This window comes from Arachis hypogaea, chromosome 15 (genome assembly GCF_003086295.3).
Source record: "Arachis hypogaea cultivar Tifrunner chromosome 15, arahy.Tifrunner.gnm2.J5K5, whole genome shotgun sequence".
In the NCBI taxonomy this organism is placed as follows: Eukaryota; Viridiplantae; Streptophyta; class Magnoliopsida; order Fabales; family Fabaceae; genus Arachis; species Arachis hypogaea.
This window is the reverse complement of record NC_092050.1, coordinates 156,712,913-156,738,245: the sequence shown is the minus strand read 5'-3', so window position 1 is coordinate 156,738,245 and position 25,333 is coordinate 156,712,913. Positions and strand designations below refer to the sequence as shown.

The 25,333-nt window shown below is 30.0% G+C and overlaps 1 protein-coding gene across 1 annotated transcript; it reads right to left on the bottom strand.

Moving 5' to 3' along the window:
• Window positions 1–14,034: 14,034 nt before the first annotated feature.
• Window positions 14,035–15,553, bottom strand: LOC112751692 (transcription factor bHLH36). The gene is made up of 4 exons (XM_025800909.3): window positions 15,020–15,553; window positions 14,551–14,916; window positions 14,381–14,459; window positions 14,035–14,282 (listed from the first exon to the last, which is right to left on the bottom strand). Exons 1-4 carry the CDS (start codon window positions 15,215–15,217, stop codon window positions 14,224–14,226), a joined length of 702 nt encoding a protein of 233 aa, XP_025656694.1. The 5' UTR covers window positions 15,218–15,553; the 3' UTR covers window positions 14,035–14,223.
• Window positions 15,554–25,333: the final 9,780 nt, after the last annotated feature.

Genomic DNA, 25,333 nt, shown 5'->3' with positions numbered 1-25,333 from the left:
ATCCAGCTTTCGAAGTGGTCCTTGAGATTACCAGGGGGCACCAACTCCTTCCAAATGCATGCAGCCAAGCACACCACACCTGCCACGTGATATCACAACCAAGAAACAGGTGGAACACAGTTTCCTCAGCCTTAAAACATAGCACACACTGGTTGTCATTTTGATCAAGAACACGTAGTCTACACAGGCGATCCTTAGTATTCATCCTTCCAACCAGCACAAACCAAGACAAGAGCTCAATCCTTGGAGGGACGAACCCTTTCCATATGGCACGAGTGAAGCTATAGCTTGTAATTTCAGCCGGAAGGGCTTTCGCCTGTATCATCTGTGTAAAGGAGCTCGTTGAATAAACCCCTGTGTTATCAAATTTCCATGTCACCGTGTCCTCTCTTTCATTTGTTGGCTTGGCTGACTGCAAGGTCTCATGAAGTTGTCTTACCAGATCCAACTCCCACTGGAACAGCTCCCTCCTCCACTGGAAACTCCAAATCCAGTCTAGTCCATCCCAAAACCCACAATCCCCTATGACTGCCCCGGTAAGGGTTGAAACCGAGAAGAGCCTAGGAAACTTATCTTTCAACGCCCCATTAGGCAACCAGCTATCCTCCCAGAATCGGATCGTTCTGCCATTCCCAAGCTCCATAGACAACCCGCTTATCATCTTTTCTCTCAACCGCGGCACACAAACTTGAAGCTGACAGATATCCTTCTAAGGACCTCCTCGTGTGGGCACAGGCTGGTCTCGCAACATCATCGCAGGATTCATATTGGTACAAGAGCAGACCACTTTCTTCCACAAGGGGCAGTCTTCTCTCGAGAACCTCCACCACCACTTAAACAGCAATGCTGTATTTCGAATAACTGCATCCCCGACCCCCAGTCCACCTGCTTTCTTTGGAGCCATAATAACTTCCCATTTTACAAGGGGCAACCCTTGCTTCCCCCCATCTGTACTCCACAAGAACTGCCGTTGTAAAGAAATCAGCTTCTCAGCCACGGACTTTGGCATCTTGTATAAGTTGAGATAGTAAATAGGGAGACTACTAAGCACCGATTTAATTAGGACCAGCTTGCCTGCCTTGTTCAGAGTCTTTACTTTCCACAAGCTCAGCTTCTCTTCAACCTTATCAATTACTGGTTTCCATGTCTTCACCCTTCGCGGATTTGCACCCAGGGGGATGCCCAGATATCTAATCGGTAAGGACGCCTCTGTACAACCCAATAACAGACACATCCTACAGACTCACAAGCTATCACAGTTGACCGGGATAATGTTGGACTTTTCAAAATTTATACTCAGGCCAGACATCAGTTCAAAACACCGCAAAAGCCGCTGATAATTTCTAATGGTCGCCTCCTCAGGTGGGCAGAAGAGAATAGTATCATCGGCAAACTGCAAGTGAGACAACTCAATGCTATCCTTCCCAACCAACAACGGAGATATGCGTCCGTTCCTCACTGCCTCTCCAATCATCCTGTGCAGAACATCCACAACTAAAACAAACAGGAATGGTGACAGCGGGTCTCCTTGTCTCAACCCCCTCTCCATTCTAAATGGCTTCGACGGTGATCCATTGATAAGCATTGACATAGAGGCAGAGCATACACATTCCCTGATCCATCCCCTCCATCTTTGGCCAAACCCCATCTTCTGCAAAACAATATCCACAAAGACCCATTTGACTCTATCATAGGCCTTTTGGAAGTCCAGCTTGATTATCGCAGAGCTCCTTTTTCGTGTTTTCAACCAGTGCACAGTCTCACAGGCAATCAAAGCTCCATCATGTATTTTCCTGCCCTTCACGAATGCACTTTGTGTCTCACCTACAAGACCCGGCATTACCTCTCGCATTCTCCGAACCAGAACCTTAGAAATCACCTTATAAACACAACCCACCATACTAATTGGCCTTAGATCCTTAATTTCTCTTGCACCAGTAAATTTTGGCGCCAGCGCCACCCAAGTGACATTCGACTCACTAGGTAGTTTACCAGATTGGAAGAACCCTGTCACCGCGCCAGTGAATTCGTCACCTAATTCCCCCCAACACTTCTTTATAAAATTCATATTATATCCATCACTTCCTGGTGCCTTTGTTGACTCACAATCCCAAACTGCCTCCTTTATTTCTGCATGTGTTGGCATCCGCTCTAGCTCCGTTGCCTCTTCCTCCAGGATTCGCTTTACGAGCCCATCCCTAAATCCAATAGTCGGCGAGGGTTCCTGATGGTACAAGTCCTTATAGAAATCCCTTATGGCAATCTTTATCCTTGCTTGATTCCTTACCAACCTCCCATTAACCATTAGAGCATCAATCCGATTGGATCTTCTCCGCGCTGAGGCTAGAGTGTGGAAGTAGCGTGTGTTTTTATCCATCTTCTTTGCATGACGAGACCTTGACATCTGCTTCCAATGTAATTCCTGTCGTATGTACCATTTTTTACAACAACTTACAAGCGCCTTTCTCCTAGCTTCAACAGTCCCATCATCCACTCGAGAGCCTGCAATATCATCCACTTTTTTTTATTTCATCCTCAAACTGTGTAATCCTTTTATCCACATCTCCAAAGTTCTTTTTATGCCATCTGCTCAGTGGAGTCGTCAAACCCTTCAACTTGTCTATGAACTGCATGTCACCCAAAGCCCTCCACTCCTCTTTTACCATCCTTAGAAATCCAGCATGCGTGAACCAAGAATCCAAACTTCGAAACGGTCTCGGCCCTCCTCTCAACTGAGAGACCTCCATGATCAATGGGCAGTGGTCAGATAACCCTCTTGGGCCACCTCGCAGCCTGGTTTCCGGAAACACTTCTAACCACTCCAAACTCACCAAAACCCTATCAATGCGACTGCATGATTGCCCTCTGAACCAACAAAAATCTCTTTTTTATTTGTCTTTCTTTTGGAATCAACAAAAATTAAATTTTAGACTTTTATATCATAAAAATTTTAATACTAGAATATAAAATTATTTCTAAAAATTTAAATTAATAAAAAAATTACATAAATAATTATATATCTAACCATCTCAAAACATATTGATAAATTAACTTGAGATTAGAATGCATTTCAATGACACATCAGCTCTTTGTTATTATGTCAACAAACATATTAGTTAATACATAATTTTTAAACATATATAATTGAAAACATAGTTAAAACAAATTGCAAGATAAAATATTGAAAATAAATGAAAAATTCTAAATAATATTGGGGCAATAAAGTATATTTTTCTCCTTTTTTTTTTCTAAAAATTTCTCAACTGATTTAAGTAGCTACTTGTAATGTTGGTAAGTAAGGTTTCATACAAAAAGAAGAATTTTAACTCTCAACAATATTATTTGAACCTTATTTTGTTGTTTACACTTCACCTGAGCTTAAACATGTACGCCTAATGTGATAAAATGAGAGAATTGAATGACTTTTTTAAAAAATTCTAATTAAAATATCAAGATATATATATAATACCATAATACATAATAATGAACTAAATTCCAAATAAATAAGATTTATTTGAACATTGCATCACACATTCATAGTCACACAGTTCTTACTTTGGAGTTCAAACTTTAAGAAGCATGCATGTCTAAGAACAATTGCTGCTAATAAAGAGCTAGAAGAGAAGCAAACAATGAAACATAGAATATCCAGAAGTCAAAGTTGACTCAATGACACGCACTACTAAATATATAATGTTACCGATGAGTAATATCATAAACTAAAAAACAATGTACTATATATGTAGCTGGCTAATAGTAATAACAATTCCTACAACCTAGTATATATAGCTCTTTTACCAGAAAGAGACCACACGATCGGAATCGCACATGCATGCAATAATTAATTAATTGATTAGAATTTGAGATTCTCGTTATACAAATTATTTTTGGACAGTGAATAAAAATTGAACTTTAAATTTTTAAAGGTAAATGCTATCCTTAATTTTTTAAAATAACATATAAGTTATCTTTTTTAATGTGTCATATTCTAATGGGCGTTTATTTATTTTAATAAAATTTGTTAGATGACTAATTTATCTAATAAAATAAAAAATTAATTTTGGGTCATTAAAATTTGTTGAAAATTTAAAAAAATATTTAAAAAATAGTTATATATTACTCTTTTATTTTTCACACAAAATCTCTTATTTCTAACAAAAATTAAATAAAAATCTAGATCTTCATAAAAAATAATTACAAATTAGCTACATTAATTTTTAAAAAAAAGATATAAAATGTTTTAATTTTTTCCTTTTTTTTCATATAATTCGAAACCAAATTATATAGAATAAATTTTTAAATTTAAAGATCTACTTGACACGATAAACTTTTTAAATTAAAAATTTTTACAGTGACACTAATTTGTGTTTCTGTTTTTAATTTGTTACATCAATATTTTAGTTTAAAATTTAGTTAATATAAAAAAAAATTTAAATTAATATTTTAATAAATATATAACAAATATATTAAAATAAATATCAAATTAAAATGTGACACATATAAAATGTAACTTACATGTTACTTTAGAGAGGATATAGTAGTATTCACCATTTTTAAATTATAGAAATTAAGATATGATATTATGATATTAAGATATCACATCTTTTAAAAATTTAAAGTGATAAGAGATAAAAGATGAATATATAGTTAGAGGAGTGCTAGGGGACAGCAACTTTTGTGTTTTATAACCATCAAATAGCCATTAATGATAATTTTAATTGTGTGAAATTGGTGTGAGATTTCATCCAATGACTCACTTTTCTTTGCTCGTTACATGCCGACCAGAATTTAATAAAATTGCTGGCCCCTAGACTTTTTCTATATAGTTATATGTTATATATGTTTAAGAGACATTAAATATTAATTAAGATGATGCGGTGGGTGGGACAAGTAACATCAAATTCTGTTGTTGTGTGTTATTGTAGTCACTAGTCACTGAATCAACATGAATTTCGGGTTTTGATCCATACCTATGTTTGCAGCACCTAATCACACCTCGTGACTAATAATTATATAAAAGGGTAAGGCTGCAGCATAAACTAGTGTGAATGAAGCTGTATTCCATGATTCACAGCAATGTAATATAATGGATATATGTGTGTGTATGTACAAATATAAACTATGCAATCTCTGACCCAATCCCTTCACTTTTTGTTGTTTATCTGTTTCATTTCTCTGCATCACTGCTTCTATATTATGCATTCATCCATCTGATCTCTAAATACCGTTAGCTTTAGAAACATACACAGAATCACAAGTAATAATAATTAATTACTAGTTTAATTAAATGCTGCCATTTTCTATGAATAACAAACCTCTCTCTCTCTCTCTCATACACTTTAATTCTAAGACCTACCCTTCTTAGGCCGGCTGCTTCATCCTTCACCTACCTTCTCTTTCTCTCTCTTCTCTGTTATGTTTTATGTATGTAATGCATGTATATATATATATATATACACAGAGAGAGATATATTGAGGACAGTCACGGAGGCACATATATATATATATGTACATCATCACTTTATTATATGCTCTCTTATATATGTGTATTTGCTCCTTTCAGAGGGTGCAGATTCTAATGCTTTTCTCAACCATTTCCAACCTTTTGTTATGCACCCACGTACACTATGCTCTTTTGCATAAATCAAAGATAACGGGTACTTGGATGCACAAACATTTAGCGTCAATTTAATATAGTTAGAATACATAAAATGATACATTCAAAGAATATAATATATGCAGTCTAACATAATAATTATATTAGTAGCTATTTTTTACTGTTTGAATTCGTAATTTTGAAGTCACGTGGAGACAATTTAATGGGTTATATTACGTGTATACCAAAATAACTATCAAAATCAGCCATTAAAGTCAGCCATTAGTATAAAATAGTATAAATAACCATTTGTACCTATGAAAAATACAGACGCTGACAAATGTACCTATATAAGAATAAAACGACAATTGTAACCACGGAAGATGGCTTCCGTGTCCCAAGAGTACCCTAACAAACCAATTACATAACTAACGTATGGGTACTCTTGGCATACGGAAGCCATCTTCCATAGTTACGATTGTTTTATTCTTATATAGGTACATTTGTCAGCGTCTATATCTTTCATGAGTACAAATGTTAATTTATTCGTATAAAATACATGTTGTAATACAAATACATATTAAAAATAAATTAAACTACACATATATTTATACATAAATATATTGGTGGCTGATTTTAGTGGCTGATTTTGCTTTATAAATAGCATTTCTCCAACTTAATAGTTATGTAATATCAAATTATTTGTTAAAGTGAAAGTAGTTAGATCTATTAATTAAATTTGAGTTAAATGTGGGAAAAAAAATTCTTTATTAACAAAGTGTAAAATCTTATCTGTTAGGGTTCCAAAGGGTGGCTATGTGTGTAGGCTACGTATATTTAGGGTGATAGTAGATTTGCCATGTTTTAACTAAACAACATTCACCCTTGGGATTTGTTAAGATAAAAGCTGTTGCCAATTCCGATCCAAGTTGGCTTTTTTTTTTTTTTTTTCTCTCACCATACTTAATTTTAAAAACAAAGACAATAATTCCCTTTATTACTTATTGGGATCTCCAACCTACATTGTCTAGAGCAAACTTCAAACATGTATCTATTTGTTTAGCATGTTTTACTTCATACATCAAAATTCATTAGGAGGCTTAGATTTAATTTCGAGAGAGAAAGTCAGATTTGATATTCTTTAACTTATGTTTATAAATAGAGTTGAATCTAATTGTAAGTTCTCTATAAACTTAACGGGGGTATTAAAAGCATACCATAAATATCACATTTGAATTATTGGTTTAGATATCTTCTTATGAAGAGAGAATTAGGTTAGAAGTGATGGATCTTAAGCCCTTAGTGGTTAGCCATAATAAAGTTCTCTAACTTAATAGGCTAATTTGTGTTTTAACTGAATTTATTGATTAATTGTGTAGGAAAAAATATACTAAATGTTACACTGCTCTTGTGCGTTAAGTACAAAAATAGAGGAGTAGTGAAATCTACCGTACCACTGAAAAAGAAAATAAAGGTGATGCATAAAGTCTCATAGAGGGAAAGGTTAACAGAGAATATGGAAAGGCCAACAAATTAAAGTAAAGCCACTATCAACCTTAGATGTATATATAGCACCTGTATTAGAACAATCTTCAAGGCCTAGAAAAGCACAATTTATATGACAACAACTACGGGTGTTCGCAGTGCGGTTTGGTTCGGTTTTAAGAGAAAAAGTCATCCGATCCGAACGCTTAATTTATGTGCAGTGTGGTTTGGATTTGATGAACTTTTTTTGAAAATCTGATCCGATTACAAGCGGTTTGGATCGGTTTAAATTTGCGGTTTTTTAAATAAAAAAATTAAATACATATAACAAGTCTTAACATCACATTTTAAATAATTAACAATGACATAACAAGTCTTAACATATCTTAAAAAGTCAACGATAACATAACAATAGAAATAAAATTATAGATTAGTTAAAATAAATAAATAAATAATATTTTAAACATAAAATATTTATTAAATAATAATAATACATGAATAATAGAAAAATGTATAACAAATTGAACATGTTATAAATATAATTGTACATATAATAATAAAATAATAATATTATAGCACATTGTGCGGTTTGAATTGGATTGGATCGGTTATGAAAAGTAGATCCAAAATCCGATCTAATCCAGCGGTTTGCAAAAAATATAATCCAATCAAATTCGAATTAGTGCGGTTTTAATCAGTTTTCGATTTGAATTGAATTGAATGAGCGGTTTAATTTGGATCGGTTTGAATTTGAACACCCCTAACAACAACAGTAAAAGAAGGATATAGCAAAACACCATATATTTGGTTGTGTGATCAAATTATTTTTTTCTAAAGTTATGAAATTATTTTTAAAAAAAATTAAACTGATAAAAAAAATTTCACTCGAATGCTTATATCTAATAGACTTTGTTAGGCTTTTGCCATAATGATCTAGAAGCTATGTATGTTATCTATTATTAAATGGACTATAAATCTACTTAATTAAAATGAGAAATTAATTTTGATGCAAAGAGATGTGATGATTAGTTGATAATGAGTTTGACTTAATTTGATCTATACATACATGTGATAATATTTTTGAATTGCATGCATTAGAAAATGATATAATTTGGTCCCCCACAAAGCAGTGTTGTGGACCCATATAGGATGTTTAGGATCCTTGATAGTAGGATTGTACGCATATGGTGACGACAAAGAGATACATTATTAATAAATTGGTGGACCATAAATGTTAAAGGTATATGCATAGGGCCCACTATAAGTACTAATATAAGGTACTGGTCATTAGCCCAAACTTTGACTTGTAGTGTTATGCGTATAAAATGCCTATGATGGGTGGGTTTCAGAGGACATGGCCCTTTCATTCACAGTGATCTTCATATGTTGGGCTCTTTTGTCCTTGTCACTTGTCACTATGAAGATCCAAATCTCTTTTTTATTCTGATTCCTCCAATCACTATTGCACGTTGGATCTCATCACTAGTGTTAGTGTATATCATCCAAAAACTATTAATTAAATAGGATAAAAATATGCACATACGACATATCAATTTGGGGAAGAACTACTTTTGTCTTTCCCCTCATCCTGCCCCAGTTAATTATAAATTATATTTGAAAGCTTTTTTATTTTTTTTAAAAAATAAAGTTAGAGTTTAGTTTTAAAGTATCCATGGTATAAATATAGTTATTTTACTTATTTAATTAGAATGACTATTCACGTTGAAAATGTTATTATTTTGGCTAATGTGATAATAAATTTTTTTTAATTGTTTAACTGATATTATTTATATGCAAGTTTTATGTAGTATACAGTTATCTTTTTGGATTATCCACGATATCTCCTAGTCTAATAGGTCAAGAATTAATTCGTCAAACTCTCAATACTTGTTTAAGCAGGTGAACGAGCTCACCACTTGACCAATCAAAGTGGTTAACTTATAACTTATTTAGTACCTTTTCATCTTCACTTTTTTTTTGGGTATTAGTCATATTGACATTTTGGATTTATTAGTGAAGATAATATATGGCCCTAAATTAAAGCGGAAAGCCCATCAAAGTGGCCTCAATAACGGTGTATATAGTATATGCTTTTGGTAAGCTGGTGGAAAGCCCAAATTAAACTAAGTTAAAGCGCTAAGCCCATCAAAGTACTCTTCATGTAAGCCAAAGTTTTCAAGCACCGCTATAAATGATCAAAAAAAAAAAAAAAGCACCGCTATAAGAGAGAAAACCAATAATTACCTTTGATATGGTTAACTACTTACTTATTAAACTCATATGTAACCAACTCATATGTAATTAACTTGGGTTACTTGAGTGGTCAATTCAATTGTCTGCTTAAGTAAATGTCGAGAGTTCGATTTCTGTTTTGTGTATGCAGCAATGCATGCCAACGACAGATCACGGGTCATATGAGAGTTCATATGCATGTATATCAAGATGACCGCATTTCTTATTCATAACATATATATTTTGGGTGGTGGGGTTGCAATGAGATTTTAGATCAGATAGATGTTTGATTTGGCTAAGACAAAAACACTGAACAAAAGCTACTACTTTATTCTACCTGTATTTTGGATGTTTTGCTTAATTATTTTGTCCTCCTCATCTTTTCTCTACCATATCTTGCATGTTTTCCAAAGAATTATACACAGTTGATAATGATAGTTACAAAACTGATCAAAAGGTAGTTTGGACCAATACCAGTATCATGACCCATGATTACAATAGAAATTCTTTATTAATTTAGCTAACAAAGAGATAACTTTTTGTAATAGATTGTTAATTTTCAATATTAGATTATATTAGAGATAAAATTATTTATATCTCTCTTTTTATTAATTTATTTTTTTTAAAAATAATTTTGATATAGTATAAAAATTTTATGGTGTAAAAATTTAGAATTTAATTCTTGTTTATTAAAAAAAAATTAATATAAGACAAATAAATTTTTTTTTAAATGATACATATAAATAATTATATTTTTTATTAGTGTAAGTTTTTTATTTTTTTTAAGATTTACATGAATTTTTTGCATAATTTTTTTCTTTTTATTATTCTTATGCTGAATTATTTTTTTTATAATTTTTTTTAATATTATATCATAAAATTATTTATTTTAAAATCTTAAACAAAGACACATATATGAATGATTATATGTATCTTTATATACAGTTGATTTTGGATTAATCCACACTAAAGAATTGTGGACCAATATTTGTGGACTCCATGATATTATTAGCATATATCCAAAGCTGATATGAATTAGATTAACCCCACATGTTAATCAATGAAATTAAGTGCTTATAGATATTTTTAGGTCCAGCAGAGATCAGAGGCACCAAAAGCAAACAAAGAAATCTTATCAATTAATAAGATCAGCATTCAGCAAGCAAATCCCAGAGGCGAATGATGCTGTGTTTATGGATTTAAATAATGATATTTATGAATCCGCTTATCTGTTAAATATTATCATTTTCAGATCAATAACGAACAAATCATTAGTACTTGACAGTCACGTCGTTATCTCATACATATAAAATTATATATTGAGTAAAGTTATTTGGGAATGAAGCACTCTCTCTTTTATTATTATTAATTGTTAAATAATAGACCAATAATTCAGATCATGGAAGCTCTTTTAGTAATATAACGACAAATAAATGCATATATATAATTACTTAAATAGTGTTGTATTGTACTATTAAAATTAAAGTCCGTTATGAGGGGTCATTAAACAATACGGAGTCAAATATATTGAAGGGAACATTTGGTACCGTAGTTTAATGAACGTGTCCAAAATAACTACATACATTCATTTAGAATAGGATACTTGTAAATATAGGTATTCATTAATTTTTATAAAAGAAAAATAAAAAATAAAAAGGAAGCTCTTTTTTTTTTGGGAAAGATAATATTATTATATTGGGATTGAAACATACATAGTTTGTTTAAGCTTGTACATAATTGTGGACTTCAAGAAATAAAGAACCAAAAAGTGGAACTCGGAAAACATCAAAGTAAAGACTTAGTTATGTCGTAAAATTACCTACTTTAGGAAAATTAATAAAGAGATATATGTGAATAGTTTATATATTTAATATACTCTTTTATATAAGAATTTTTTTAGAGTTATTAAAACCTCAATAGTTATATATTCAATAGGTAATGTTAGGTAGACAAAAAAAACAGTCAAAACTTGTCTTATTTAGTATTAATTAATTGTCACAACAATTAATGAATGTTAAATAAGGTAAGTTATGGCTACTTTTGGCTGATTTTCTTTGGTTACCAAACATTTCTAATATTTAATATACTCTTTTATATAAAAATTTTGTCTAGAATTGAAGTCTCAATTAATATAGGTCTATTTATGCATTTTGCTAAAATTCTATTTTGTTTTGAAGAATGACGACGACAGTAATGAAATTCTAAATATTTATGTTCTAAAAATGTTAATATTATATCATAAAATTAATTATTTTAAATTTAAATTATTAAATATATTAAAATTAACCACTAAATTAATTATTGTGTATTTATATATAAATATATGTGTAATTTAATTTATTTTAATATGTATTTTATATCCATAACTTATTTTAGTAAGTAATTTCAGTGTGCACTACTTAACATATAATTATAATGACATCATTATATAATATAAGAATGATTGTATATATATATATCTAATCAAATAAAATATTTGAAGAAAGATCGGAACCATGATTAGCTTAGTTGTTAGGATGTGTGTGTTCTACTCTCTTATCTATCTTAGGTTCTTCGATATAAATCTGTGGGTATTGTCGCTTCTAAAAATCGAAACTAGGAGACAAATGGGAGACAAAATGAAATTGATTAAATAACATTGCAAAGTGATCAGATAATGTTTGGTTTCAGCAGTGCACTAAATAAAAGTACTTTGATTATTCTGCTCAGGTATTCAAGCTTTTTTTGCACAATGTTTTGTGTATATGGACCCAGCCAGCAAGATATATACTCACACTAATAATTGAGGAATTAACGCTGGTGAACTAATTTTGATTTGCGTCCAATCTTAAAAGACAATATCAAAACTAGTACATAATTTAGATAGGGTGAGCTGGATATACATCTAGGTTTAAAGTCATTATATACTTCAAGTAGTAGTGATTTGGATTAAAGCTGGACACTAAAATTAAATTAAATTTGTATGTATGTCTAATAGTCATTTAGCTAAGAAAGAAGTGTCTGCGCATACATTGGAAATTCTTTAGGGATTTTAATTTGTTGATGACTAATATCTTAAAAAGTTAAAACACTTTTTGAGGAATCAAAATTAATAAAATGATGCATGCTTATATATTTAAACAAACATACCTCCAAATATTAACAAGCTTGTGTGCATGTTGTGTTTTATATATATATATATATATCCCTCGATTTGTTCTATGTGATTAAGGAGTTAGAAGAAGCAATTGTAGTTTTTCTTTTATGTTTTAGTTCTTTTGTTACTTTAGATGGTGGTTGATACTTGATAAAGCACCCATAAACTTATACTCTATTTTTTAGGGATATAAGTTTTTTCTTTCTTCTTTTAAAAGTCAAACATTATTTAAAAAAAGACACCAATAAAATGTAGAATTTGTATATATACAATTATTAGGGTATGTGATATATATGTGAACACCTAGCTAGTGATTCATATTTGTAAGTAACATTATATATATATATATATATATATATATATATATATATATATATATATATATATATATATATTCTGTTTTACTTTTTAATGTTTTGGGTGAATTTTATTTTGGTTTTTAACGTTTTAATCATCTTATTTTTATTCTAAAAATGTTTAAAATAGCATTAATGTTATCTTACCGTCAAATTTTTTACTAATAATTAATAGAATTGATGTGCTGTTAATAATAAATTTGTTAAAGCTATATTTGCTTAACCTCATTTTCCTACTTTCATCTTCTCAACAAATCCAAATCTCATTTTTTTACTCCTTTTTTTTTTCTCTCTTTTATACTATTAATTCTCTAAGTGGGATTTGAAGAGGAAAAAAGGAGGAATAAAAAAATAAGATTTAAACTTGTTGAGAGGGTGGAAGAGGAGGTTGAGCAAACGTAGTTTTAATAAAAGTATTATTAATAGTACATCAATTTTATTAAGTGTTAGTAGAAGATTTAACGATAGGATGACATTGATGTTATTTTGAACGTTTTGAAATAAAATAGGACGATTAAAATGTTAGAAATCAAAATATGATTCACTCCAAACGTTGAGGACCAAAACAAGACTTTAGCCCATATATATATATATATATATATATACTTAATTCATGACACTTTTCAGTATGTACAATTTCCATCATTTAGTTCACTACATTCATATTCTTGTAAGAAAACCTTACATACTCACAAAGAAATTAATTGAAAAGTTTAGTGGAACTCTCTAATTAAACTTAATTACTTTGTATTAATATAGTTCACTGATGATGACAATCCTCTAATAATTGATGTGCATGCAATTTATTAGAAATAGGATGACTAGTACTCTGATATGTTAATATCTTCTAGATAATATGAAAACAAAGCAACTAGCTACTAAAATTTATCTGAAAACTTCTTATTTATGAGTACCAAAATTTTATCATTTTCTGAGATAAAAACTAACTTTGTATAATTTTTATGACATAAACCGAGATGTTAATATATATAGACTAAAATAAAACACAACTATATTTTCTAGCAAATGAGTATACAGGAAATGAAGATCATGAGTGATCCTTTTTCATGCACATTTGCCTTAATTATCTTAGAAAACATACCCTTAATCAGCAGCTTAAAAAACTAAATTCATAAATTGTGTTACCAACTAGGTTGTGATTCTAACCACATTAGTTCCATCATACTGTCAAGTTACATGCAGAAAGAGAGAATAAAAAAAAAAAATAGTTAACATCAATGAATGTGAAGTTTTTATCCATGAGTAGCAATGATACTGAATGATCACAAAAATTGACAATTCAAGCAAGACTTAAATAGAGTTTAGACTACAATCCTATTCTAAATCAAATAAATATTTAACAACTTAACAAGTAATGGAATGAGCTACAAACCTCACCAAATTACACACCTTTGATCTCAAGAATCAAGATATAATAAGCAACTTTCATCAGGTCTAATCAAAGTTTCTGGCAAACCTGCAAATAATAGTTAAATAAATTTTTGTAAGTTATAACCAATGCAGTGCTACAAATGATGCAAATATTCCATAATAGCAGAGTATAAATGTAATTACTTGAAGATGATGATATTATTGCTTCTGTAAGCTTTCTTTGCAGCTCAGAGTAATCAGCACTACTACTAATATTTGGATCCTTCATTCAAAATCACATTAAAAAAAAATTAATAATAACCAATTAACCACTTTGCATGCTAATTAAATTGCATGGTGAATATCAATTTAACCTCTGATTGGATAGTGTGTATGAATCTCCCATTTTTTTTGGTTGAAATAGTGTTGATTATGTTAAGCCCTTCACCAATAAGAATGTGTAGCAATCTTGACAAGGGACACAAACATTTCTTGAAGCTGTAACTGCAAATAATCTCAACACCTACTCCTTGCAAAGGATGAACAACAACATAGGGTGGAAGATGTAAAATACTTTCATCTTCATCTTCATCATCATCATGAATTGCATTATTATTGTTCAGATCAGAAAAATGCTTCTTTAATTCATCCCTCTTAGCTTGCAACTTCTTCACCTTATTCTGAAGCTGGTTTATGTAATTCACAGCCTCATACATGTGATCAGAAGTTGACCTCTTTCCCTAATAATGATCATCATCACCATCAACATCCATATGAAATTATTCAACAAAAAATTAATTATGAACACAAAAAATAAAAATATATGGTTAATTAATTACATACCTTAATATATTCTAAAGGTAGAAGAGATCTAAGAGTAGCACAAAGCTTCCCCATCTCTTGCCTTCTTTGTTTTTCTGTCTCTCTATGCATCCACTTCTTGTTTTCTTCAGTATTAATATTATTATTGTTATAATTATTATTATTTTCTAGTCCCCAAATAGTTACCTGATGAAGCTCCTTCTCCTTACCCTTTCCCATGATTTGGACTTGGTGCAATGAATTGAGATAAAAAGATAATGCAAGATCTGATCTGAATGATGATTTTCTGGATTTCTATAGGGTGTTTAATAATAAAGAAATAAATAAAAATAAAGTAGTAGATATTGAGTATTAGTTTAATTTATGTATGTGGAAAAATTGAATGATTATGTAGCTAGCTATATCTTATGGAGGTTGGCAAAAATAGATACCACAACAAGAAAATCTCTGCAATACAGTGGTTGTTAGGGTTTGAGAATTGAGAATGCTTCCTTTGATATATGCTAAGATTCTCTCAAATCTCTTCCCATTATAATTTATATCATAAGAATATAATCAACCCCATATCCTGCCATATGCTCTATGATCTTAATTATTTATATTTTCTTTCTTTTCTCCTTCACTCCATAAAATAACATATCTGGTGGGCCATACTGTGTTTACTATTTTTTTTTTAATGTGAATTATATATCATTTTTGTTTATTAACATCTATTTTATTATTGAAAAGTTTATTCCTACTTGATTAGGCTTTACATATGTAATCCAAGTTTTTTTTTTCCTTTTGCAAACCATGTGTATTTAACTTTTAAATATACCTGAGACTAATAAATAATATTTAAAATTATAATTATCAATATAAAACTTTTAAATCACTTCATTGTATGCAACTTATTAGATATAATTAATTTAATCCTTATATTTCATTTGCTTTCTCTCATTCCGACCATATAAATTATTAAATGGAACTAAATTGAAGCGGCTACAAGATTTTGAATGTATTGAACTAGTATTAATTAATAAATTGTGCATGAAGCATTAGCTCTATTTTATATAAATCGAGAAGTCGTTATCTCATATATATCCCTAATTTTTTTTTTAAGAAAATTATTATAATAAATTCATAATTCAAATTGTAAACAAATACTAGGTGCCAATATATATAATCTGTCTAGCTAATTATCAATATTACCATCTCTCTTAACCGCCCAACTCATTAAATTATGTGAACTTAATTATTAGGTGTCATATATAGGTTAACGATTATGTTACGTGTACACTAAAATTAGTTATTAAAATCAGTTATTAATATAAATATATTAAAATATAAATACACAATAAAAATAAATTAAATTATACGTATATTTATATATAAATATATTAGTAATTAATTTTAGTAGCTAATTTTAACGTACAAATAATATTTTTGATAGTTTAACCGCAACAAAATTAACCTTATTATGCGTACTACCTGGCATTTAGCAATTGCAACTTACTACGTGTGTGAAAGTTACTTGCCTTATAGCTAAGACCGTAATCTTATCTTATACATAGTATATATATTTTTGAACAAAAAAAAAACATTAATGAATATAATAAAAATAATTATTTAATTATATAAATATATTTTTATATAAAAATTGTAGCAAAAATGTTGACATGAACTATATTTAGTAATTTAGTCAAATATATCAAATCAGTTAATATTTCTCAGTTAAATTCTTTTATATAAAGACATATTTATATATATAAATAATCACTTATAATAAAATACAAAAAAATAAAAAGAAATACATCATTTTAATTTGGTCCATCTATATATCTTCTTCTATTTATAATGCTTCTCAAAAGATTCACTTTGACCGATAATTCAAAGAAAAATAATAAAAAGCCCATTTAAAAGTTTAACCCTACAAATAACTTATTCAACATATCTTCTTAAGAACGTGGTTTAATTTGATTATTCTGTTACATTAACGGCGTATATACGTAGACTTGTACGGTCAATCAATCATCATTGCTGCAATGACGGACTCTCGTTATAACTTTGACTTTTTCAAAGTATATTGTTCCGATTCACACTCCTATAGTCACAACATCATTCATAACATGCATTCATGTTTTTCCTTGTCGTAAAACTCGTGATATTTAGAGGACAAATATCTTAACTTGAAATCATTTCTTTCCTCATATGTAATATGTCTTAACAGGTATGTAGAGGACAAACATATATAGAAATTCATTCTTGTGTCACATGTTTGTTCTTGTCGGTACAAATTGTTAACCACCAATTTTCTCTTTCAAAATATGTAAAAGTATATACAAATTAAATTTGACCAGTTGACTCAATAGTAGGTGTTATAGGAATATAATGTTTTATGTGTTTTTTTTTTATCAATTTAAATTTTTTTAAAAAAATAATTTCGAAATATAGTATCAACATTTTTATAACTTAAAAATTTAATTTTAATTGAATCCAAAAAAAAATAGTATAAGGTTAATAAAAAAACTTATACAAAAAATTTACGTAAATTTTAAAAATATTTTTACGTAAGAAAATATATTAAAAATATAATTATTTACGTATTTTTTAAAAAAATAATTGTATAATGTCAAATGAGTAAGGGTCACTGTATTGGTGTCCAGATATAACATTAAATAAGCAAGGATTCTTGTGTTTTTGTGAACGGACAAGGATAAATAAGCTAGTTCACAAAGAAAATGGTAAAAATAAAGTCGAAGCGACAGAAGGTCGAGATTTGGTACATAAAACATAGGTACTCTAACAGGAAAATCCATGGAGGTGGTGAATGTCAAGAGGGTGGGTGATCAGATCATCTCTATCAAACTTGTGGTGGAAGGAGGTACTTTTCATGTAATTAGCGCCTATGCACTGCAAGTGGATTCGGACGAGCAATACAAAATAAGGTTTTAGAAGGATCTAGTTAGAGAGTTTGGTCCAAAACATACTTTCAGGAGATAAGATTTTTTTAGGAGGAGATTTAAATGACCATGTTGGAAGAGAATTGACTGAGTATGGAAGTATTCACAGAGGCTATGGTTTCGGGGTGGTCAATACCGAGAATAAAACTATTTTGGACTTTTTCTCAATCTTTGACCTTCTCATCGCAAGTACATATTTTAAAAAGAGAGGCGAACATCTTATAACCTATAGGAGCAGCATGACAAGCTCTGACTTCGACTTCTTGTTAAAGAGAGTCGACCGGAAATTTTGCAATAATTGTAAAATTATTTCGGAAGAGAGTTTGACAACACAACATAGGATGCTCGTCATGGATTTTTGCGTTGAGGAAAAAACATCATACGAAGAATCCAAGGATGAGGTGGTGGCAGATAAAAGGTAGGGAACAAAGAATCTTCTTAAGATGGTAGGATAAGAGGCAAAGTGGGAAGGGGATGGAAGCGCGGAGAAGATGCGGAGGGAGATGACAGAAGTTATTAGAAGAATAGCAAAAGAAAATTTTGTGAATCTAGAGGAATAAAACCAAGAGACAAGAAGTCCTGGTGGTGGAATGCGAGTGTACAAGAAAAGATAAAGGTAAAAAGGAAATGCTTTAAAGAGTGGTATTTGTGCCACAATGCAGATAATTAGAAAAAATATAAAGCGACTAAGAAAGAGACAAAAGTGGTTATAAGTGAAGCAAGAGCAAGAGCATATGAGGGTCTCTACCAGTCTTTAGGTACGAAGGAAGGAGAAAAATGTATATATAGCTAATAGAATTGCAAAGAGCTGTGAAACAAGAATAAAAAACTTGGATCAGGTTAAGCGTATAAAGGATAACAATAGAGGGGTTTTGGCTCAAGATGAGAAGATCAATGAAAGATGGAAGAGCTATTTTTATGAATTATTTAATGAAGAACAGAAGACTCTTCTGAGGCTTGGTCAGTTATGCACGAGGGAAGAAGATCAAAACTTCGACTGCTATCGAAGGACTCGAGATTTCGAGGTAAAAGAGGCTCTAAAGCGGATGAAAAATGGTAGGAAAGTAGGACTCGATAATATTCCGATTGAAATTTGGAAGGATTTTAGAGAGAACGACATCAATTGGTTAACCAAGCTTTTTAATGAGATTTTGAGGTAAAAAAGGATGCTAGATAAGTGGAGAAAGAGCACCTGGATACCTATTTACAAGAATAAGGGGGATATATAGAGTTGCAAAAACTATAAAGAAATCAAACTCATGAGTCATACCATGAAGTTATGGGAAAGGGTAATAGAATGGAAGTTGAGACAAGAGACACAAGTAACAGAGAACCAATATGGTTTTATGTCAGGCAGATGAGCAGATCCACCACTGAAGCTACATACCTGCTAAGAAGAATGATGAAGAGGTATCGTAGTAATAAAAGAGATCTATACATGGTATTTATTGATTTGAAAAAAGCATGTGATAGCGTGTCAAGAGAGGTCTTATGAAAGGTTTTGGAAATGAAAAGAGTAAGGATCGCATATATTCGTGCAATTAAAGACATGTATGATGGGGCTACAACTAGTGTGAAGACTCAAGGTGGTGTGAGAGAGGAATTTTCTATTGGTATAAGATTATATCAGGGATCATCCATAAATCTATATATTTTCACATTAGTCTTGGAAGTACTCATAGAGCATATCCAAGAGCCTGTGCCATGGTGCATACTTTTTGCCGATGATATCGTCCTTATGGGAAAGTCAAGGAAAGACCTAAATAAGAAGTTGGATTTATGGAGAGAAGCTCTAGAAGTGTATGGTCTACGCATAAGCCGTAGCAAGACGGAATATATGGAATATAAGTTTAGTCGTCGAAGAAAAAAATCCTAATACAGATGTGAAGATTGGAGAAAACATCCTGCGAAAAGTTAAAAGTTTTAAGTATTTTGGGTGCATCATACAGAATAATGGGGAGATTGAACAGGATGTAAATCATAGGATCCAAGTAGGTTGATCAAAATAGCGGAGCGCTTCTGGTTTTATATGTGACAAAAAAGTGTCTTTAAAACTTAAAGGTAAATTCTATCGCACTGCTATCAGACTAGCTATTTTTTATTGTATGGAGTGTTGGGCGGCTAAAGGAGAGCACGAACATAAGTTAAGTGTGGCAGAGATGAAGATGTTGAGATGGATGAGTGGTCATACGCGATTGGATAAAATAAGGAACAAAGATATAAGAGATAGAGTTGGAGTAGCATCTATTGTGGAAAAGATAGTAGAATCGCGTCTCAAGTGATTTGAGCATGTGAGAAGAAGATCGACAGAGCACCCATTCAGGAGAGTGGATGAGATGGAAAATAGATAAAGGGTGAAAGCCTTAAAGGTAGAGGAAGACCTAATAAGACCATCCATAAGGTGGTCAAATGAGATTTACATGTAAACAGTCTCTCTATAGACATAATACATGATAGATCTCAATAGCATTATTTGATCCATATAGCCAATCCTATCTAGTAGGACAAAATTTTGTTGTCGTTGTATATAAAATTTCTATATATACCAATATATATGTATAATTTTTAGACATGTATTACGTATGACTACGGATGAAAATAGATATGACAATCCAATTAAATCTAACCTAATCCAATTATATTAAGCACTGTATCTAATTGGATTTCAATCAATTCGGAGATCAAAACTCAAACCGAGTCAATTACCTAATATATTATATTAGATAATAAAAATATAACATTTATATAAGTTTTATGAACTCTCATCTTACCTTATTTGTCATTTTTTTTATATTTTTTAACATAAATTTTTTTAGTGTTATGTTTTTTTTCTTTTTTAATTTTGCTTATAAATTTAATTCTAATCGTATATCTGATTATCCAAACCGATACAATCTGAATTTAATCGATTCAAACTGGATTTAGTTATAAAAATACACTAATAAATACACGGTTAATTCACACATCAGCATCGTTAAGCTTTTGGCGGCGTATGCGGAAACCCGTGGCGGCATCAGCTGGAGTCTGCGACACGGCACGGCACTACTCTGGGAGGGCGGGACGTTGCTGACTGCAAAAAGGAGATGGCGCTGTTTCCGGAAGGGGGACGGCGGCGCTGAGGTTTGGGTTACCTGCGGTTGCTGGATGGTTGCTGCCAACTATAAGGAAAAAGGGGGGACTACGAGGCGCAGAATGGGTGTAGGTAGCAGATGGAGGGCGGGTGACGGTTCTGCTAGAATTTGGTGTAGGGACTATATGTAGTGTGAATGAATTTAACTATTAAAACTAATTTTTTAAATTTCAAAATTTGAATTTAAATAATTAATTAGAAATCTAATTTTTAATTTTTTAAATACCTTATTTTTTAAGCTCAATATACACATGGTACACTAAAATCATTGGCTCCCTAAATTTTTTTGAATTTGGATCCTCTAAATTTTAAATTTGTACTTTAGAGAGTAAAGTGTAATCTTCTACCCTTGAATAATTTTTCTCTCATATTTATTTTTGATTCTACCTATAAAATAAATGGTGAGAGATTACATTTTACTCTCTAAACTAAAATTCAAATTTTATAGAATTCAAATCTAATTTTTTCAATTTGAATTAGTTTGGGTATCAAATTCACGAAACCCGACCCGATCCAATTAGATCGTAATGGCTGCCAGCTTTCTTTGTGCTATTCATGGGTCACAAAGTCAACATCGTGATGAGGTCATTTTAATTTTCAGTAGAGATATATAGAGAATGTCAAAAAGTTGTATAGTGTATTAGTTAAGGAAAAAAATTCAATTATCCTAGGAAAAGTAATTTTGATTAGACAAGTTAATTTGACAAAAGAAGACTGAGGTATTAATATTATAATTACAAGAATTCATTAAACCTCCAAGAGAATAGTGCAATATATATATGCTTTGTCTTGCTTTCACTCTCTTTCGGCTCCTTTAAACATACCAACCAAACATACAAATAAAGCCTTAATTATATTTACCCATAGTGATCATTATTATAAATTTCAAATAAAACGTGCAGCTAAGCTATTAATCTCTTCACCAGAGTAAAGAGTGACTTCAATCACTTCATGATGTAATTGCTTACAACAACTACTTTTTTATTTTTGACTGTGGAGAGCCACAATAATTGATACTTTACATACACTATATATGACATCGATTGAAGATTAAGAAAGATCGAAAGTTTCATTGTTAATTAATTATAAGGTTTTGAGTATATGGGTTTTATTGTTTTTGTTTTTAAGTACATTATTATTGCAAATAATTCCTAAATGTTTAAAAAGAAATTACTTGTTCCAAACAAACAATAAAAATCTATCATGATATTATTTTTTCTAAAAATTTAAATTAATAAAAGATCAAAGGCATATAAATGATGATATTTTAATTTTAAAACATATTTTCTCATATAAGAGTTTCTTTTAAATTTGTGTGAATTATTTACATAGAATTTATTTTTATCATGAATTTTTTTTTTTGAAATGAATAAGAATCGAATTTTAGATTTTTAGGTTATAAAAATTTTAATATTATATTTTATATTAGAGTAGAATTAAAAACAGAAAACAAAAAATTAAAAAAACAAAAGAAAACAAAGATGAATTGGAGGAAAAATGAAGATTATTCTGTTATTGCTAGCTTAATTGACTTGATTAGTTACAATTTGTTGGTAACCAGATTAAGTTTATCAATTACTAATAAGTAAGTTTGTCATCATTGAGCAAATTGTTAGAAGATTAGCTTTAATATTAAAACTCATGTATATCCAAGTGTTCAAAAGAAGTATAAATGAAACTCATCAATGTTGATAAGAAAAAGAGGATTGTAGAAAATTATAGAAGTTGATATATATATATATATATATATATATATATATATATATATATATATATATTTAACAAATTAGAGCATATCCAATTACTAACTCAACATTTTAATCAATTTAAATTTTATTGCCACAAGTGAAAAGCACCACGTTATACATACTAGAAGCAAGAAGTATCAAGTGAATGAAAAAAACTTGAATTAAAATCAAATATAAATTATAAACTTTGACCAACAATAATGAAGAATATAGAACCTTCAAGAGTTAAAAAGTAAGTAGCAAATCAAATACAAATTGTTCACCACCAATTCTATTTTTAAGCATTACAGATCTTAATCACTAGATACTTATATTTTCTATAAATAGAGATTTGTATAAGATATAGTTTTTAAATAAAATTTAAGAGTAATGTAAATTTAGATCGAAAGTTTTCGCTTTTTCTCTATTAAGAGAGTTAATATTGCGTCATCGAGATGTTTCTTGACTTTAAACACCTATTTACAGTGAATTTTGCTAGGGAGCCAATGAAATATTTGTACAATGTATACAATGGGTTATGAGTTTAAAAATAAATATCATTCATACTATTTAGAATAATCATCTGGGTACACCCCAAGAATCGAATTCTTGACCTTTCGGATCTAGAGCTCTGATACCATGTCATGAAACCGCTCATTCCAAAAGCTCACTTAAACTGATAGAAAAAAGTAACACTAATAATTATATCTCTAATACTGAATCAGACATCTCTAAACTTTCATTATACATATTGTACAGATATTCCATTGGCTCCCTATACTTCCTCATTTACGGTCAATAAAAACAGTGTAATCAAATGCAATGACTAGCTTCTAAATTAATTCTTTATTAGGGCTAAGTATTCTTTATTTATGGCTGCTTGCCAATGTAGGCAAGCCAGAGTTTGAGCAATCACAATTTGCAAAGGACAAATTTCAAAAAAAAAAAATAATTATTCATATATTTTCTCTTATAAATTTAAGTTTTTGAAATAAATAATTATATTATATAATATTTAAAATTTTATGACAAAAAACATCTAGAATTTAATCATTATTTACCCAGTAAAATTTTGTCTACTCTCAAAACTATAGAGGTAGTTAGATCGCAGGAATGATCATCATATTTGTTTGGTATCTTTTCACATATGGATATCAATAATCTTTGTTTTTGCACAATCTTAAAATTTCCGCTTGCATTATTTTATAATTAGGTAGTGCAATCAAGTATACATGTGGCAAAACTAAAAAAATATGAATCCATTTCAACTATACTGTTCCTCTTGCAACTTATTAAAAAACCAGGATAAAAATAAATAATTCACGATTTAAATGTGCTTTAATAATAGTTGGCCGTCTAAGCTAGTTAATTACTAGTAAATGCTATTCATTTTCTTACATTATTTACTTTTCCAATCGGAACACGCAAACACTTCCTTAATTATCTATTACGATGTCAACCTCTCCAAAAGCCACATCATCACATGTAATAATAGAGAAAATGACATTTTTTTTTTCAAGAAAGAATAAATAAAGTTTAAAGTGCATGAGGGCGGGTTGGTTTGTTATAAGTGTTAATTTATAGGAAAATTATCAGGTGTACAGGGAAACATCGGTGTTCCAGTTGTTTTAACCGTTGATTTCAATTAATATATATTATATATATCTTTTTATAATTAAGATCAACGGTTAAAACAACTGGAACACGATGTTTCCGGTACACCTGATAACCTTCCTAATTTATATACATACTGCTATTACTATTTGAAAAATTACTTTCACCGATTTTTTTTAAGCTAGAAGCGGGCGTCGAACATACCATTTTTAGGTGAATATAAAAAATTATATTATTTAAAGGGAAAGTATGAAGAGCCAATGAAATATTTATATAATGTGTACAATAGAGGTTTAAGGAGTATTAGAAATATAATTATTAGTATTATCTTTATTCATTAGCTGAATCTTTTGGGATGAGTGGTATCATGCATGGTATTAGAGCGTTAGATCCGAAAGGTCAAGAGTTCGATCCTTGGTGAACTCTAAAATTAGTTTAAACTTTTGGGAAGATGTTTATTATCGCTAGTACTCGGATGGTTATTCTAGATAGTAAGGAGGATGTTCATTCTCTAACTCAATAACCCATTGTAAATATTGTATAAATAGTCCATTGTCTCCCTAGCAGGATCCTTATTTAAATTATAATTTATTGATTTTATTTTACTTTTAAAAACAATAAAATAATCGTTAATATATTTATTAATAATTATATATTAGTCATCTTATATTTTATTATTAAAATATTTTAACAGCAATTATATTATTATAAATAAAAACCTTTTTAATGATCACAAAAGAAAACCTTTGTCATTGTAACATAGAATAATAACAATAAATATATAACTGGTACGAAAATATAAATTAAATAAGACATATAATAATTATTATATTATAATTTGTCATTAAAAATAATTTTTGTTGTAGTATATGAAAAGTTAAAAACTACTTTTATTAAAAGTTAAGTCGATAAAAAAAGATAT

What these genes read in the sequence shown, in the direction of transcription:
- LOC112751692 (XM_025800909.3), bottom strand. Translation starts at nt 15,217, where the DNA reads ATGGGAAAGGGTAAGGAGAAGGAGCTTCATCAGGTAACTATTTGGGGA. An exon ending in TACCTTTAGAATATATTAAG is followed by an intron (nt 14,917 to 15,019) that starts GTATGTAATTAA and finishes GATCATTATTAG; the next exon opens with GGAAAGAGGTCAACTTCTGA. An exon ending in AATAATATCATCATCTTCAA is followed by an intron (nt 14,283 to 14,380) that starts GTAATTACATTT and finishes TATTATTTGCAG; the next exon opens with GTTTGCCAGAAACTTTGATT.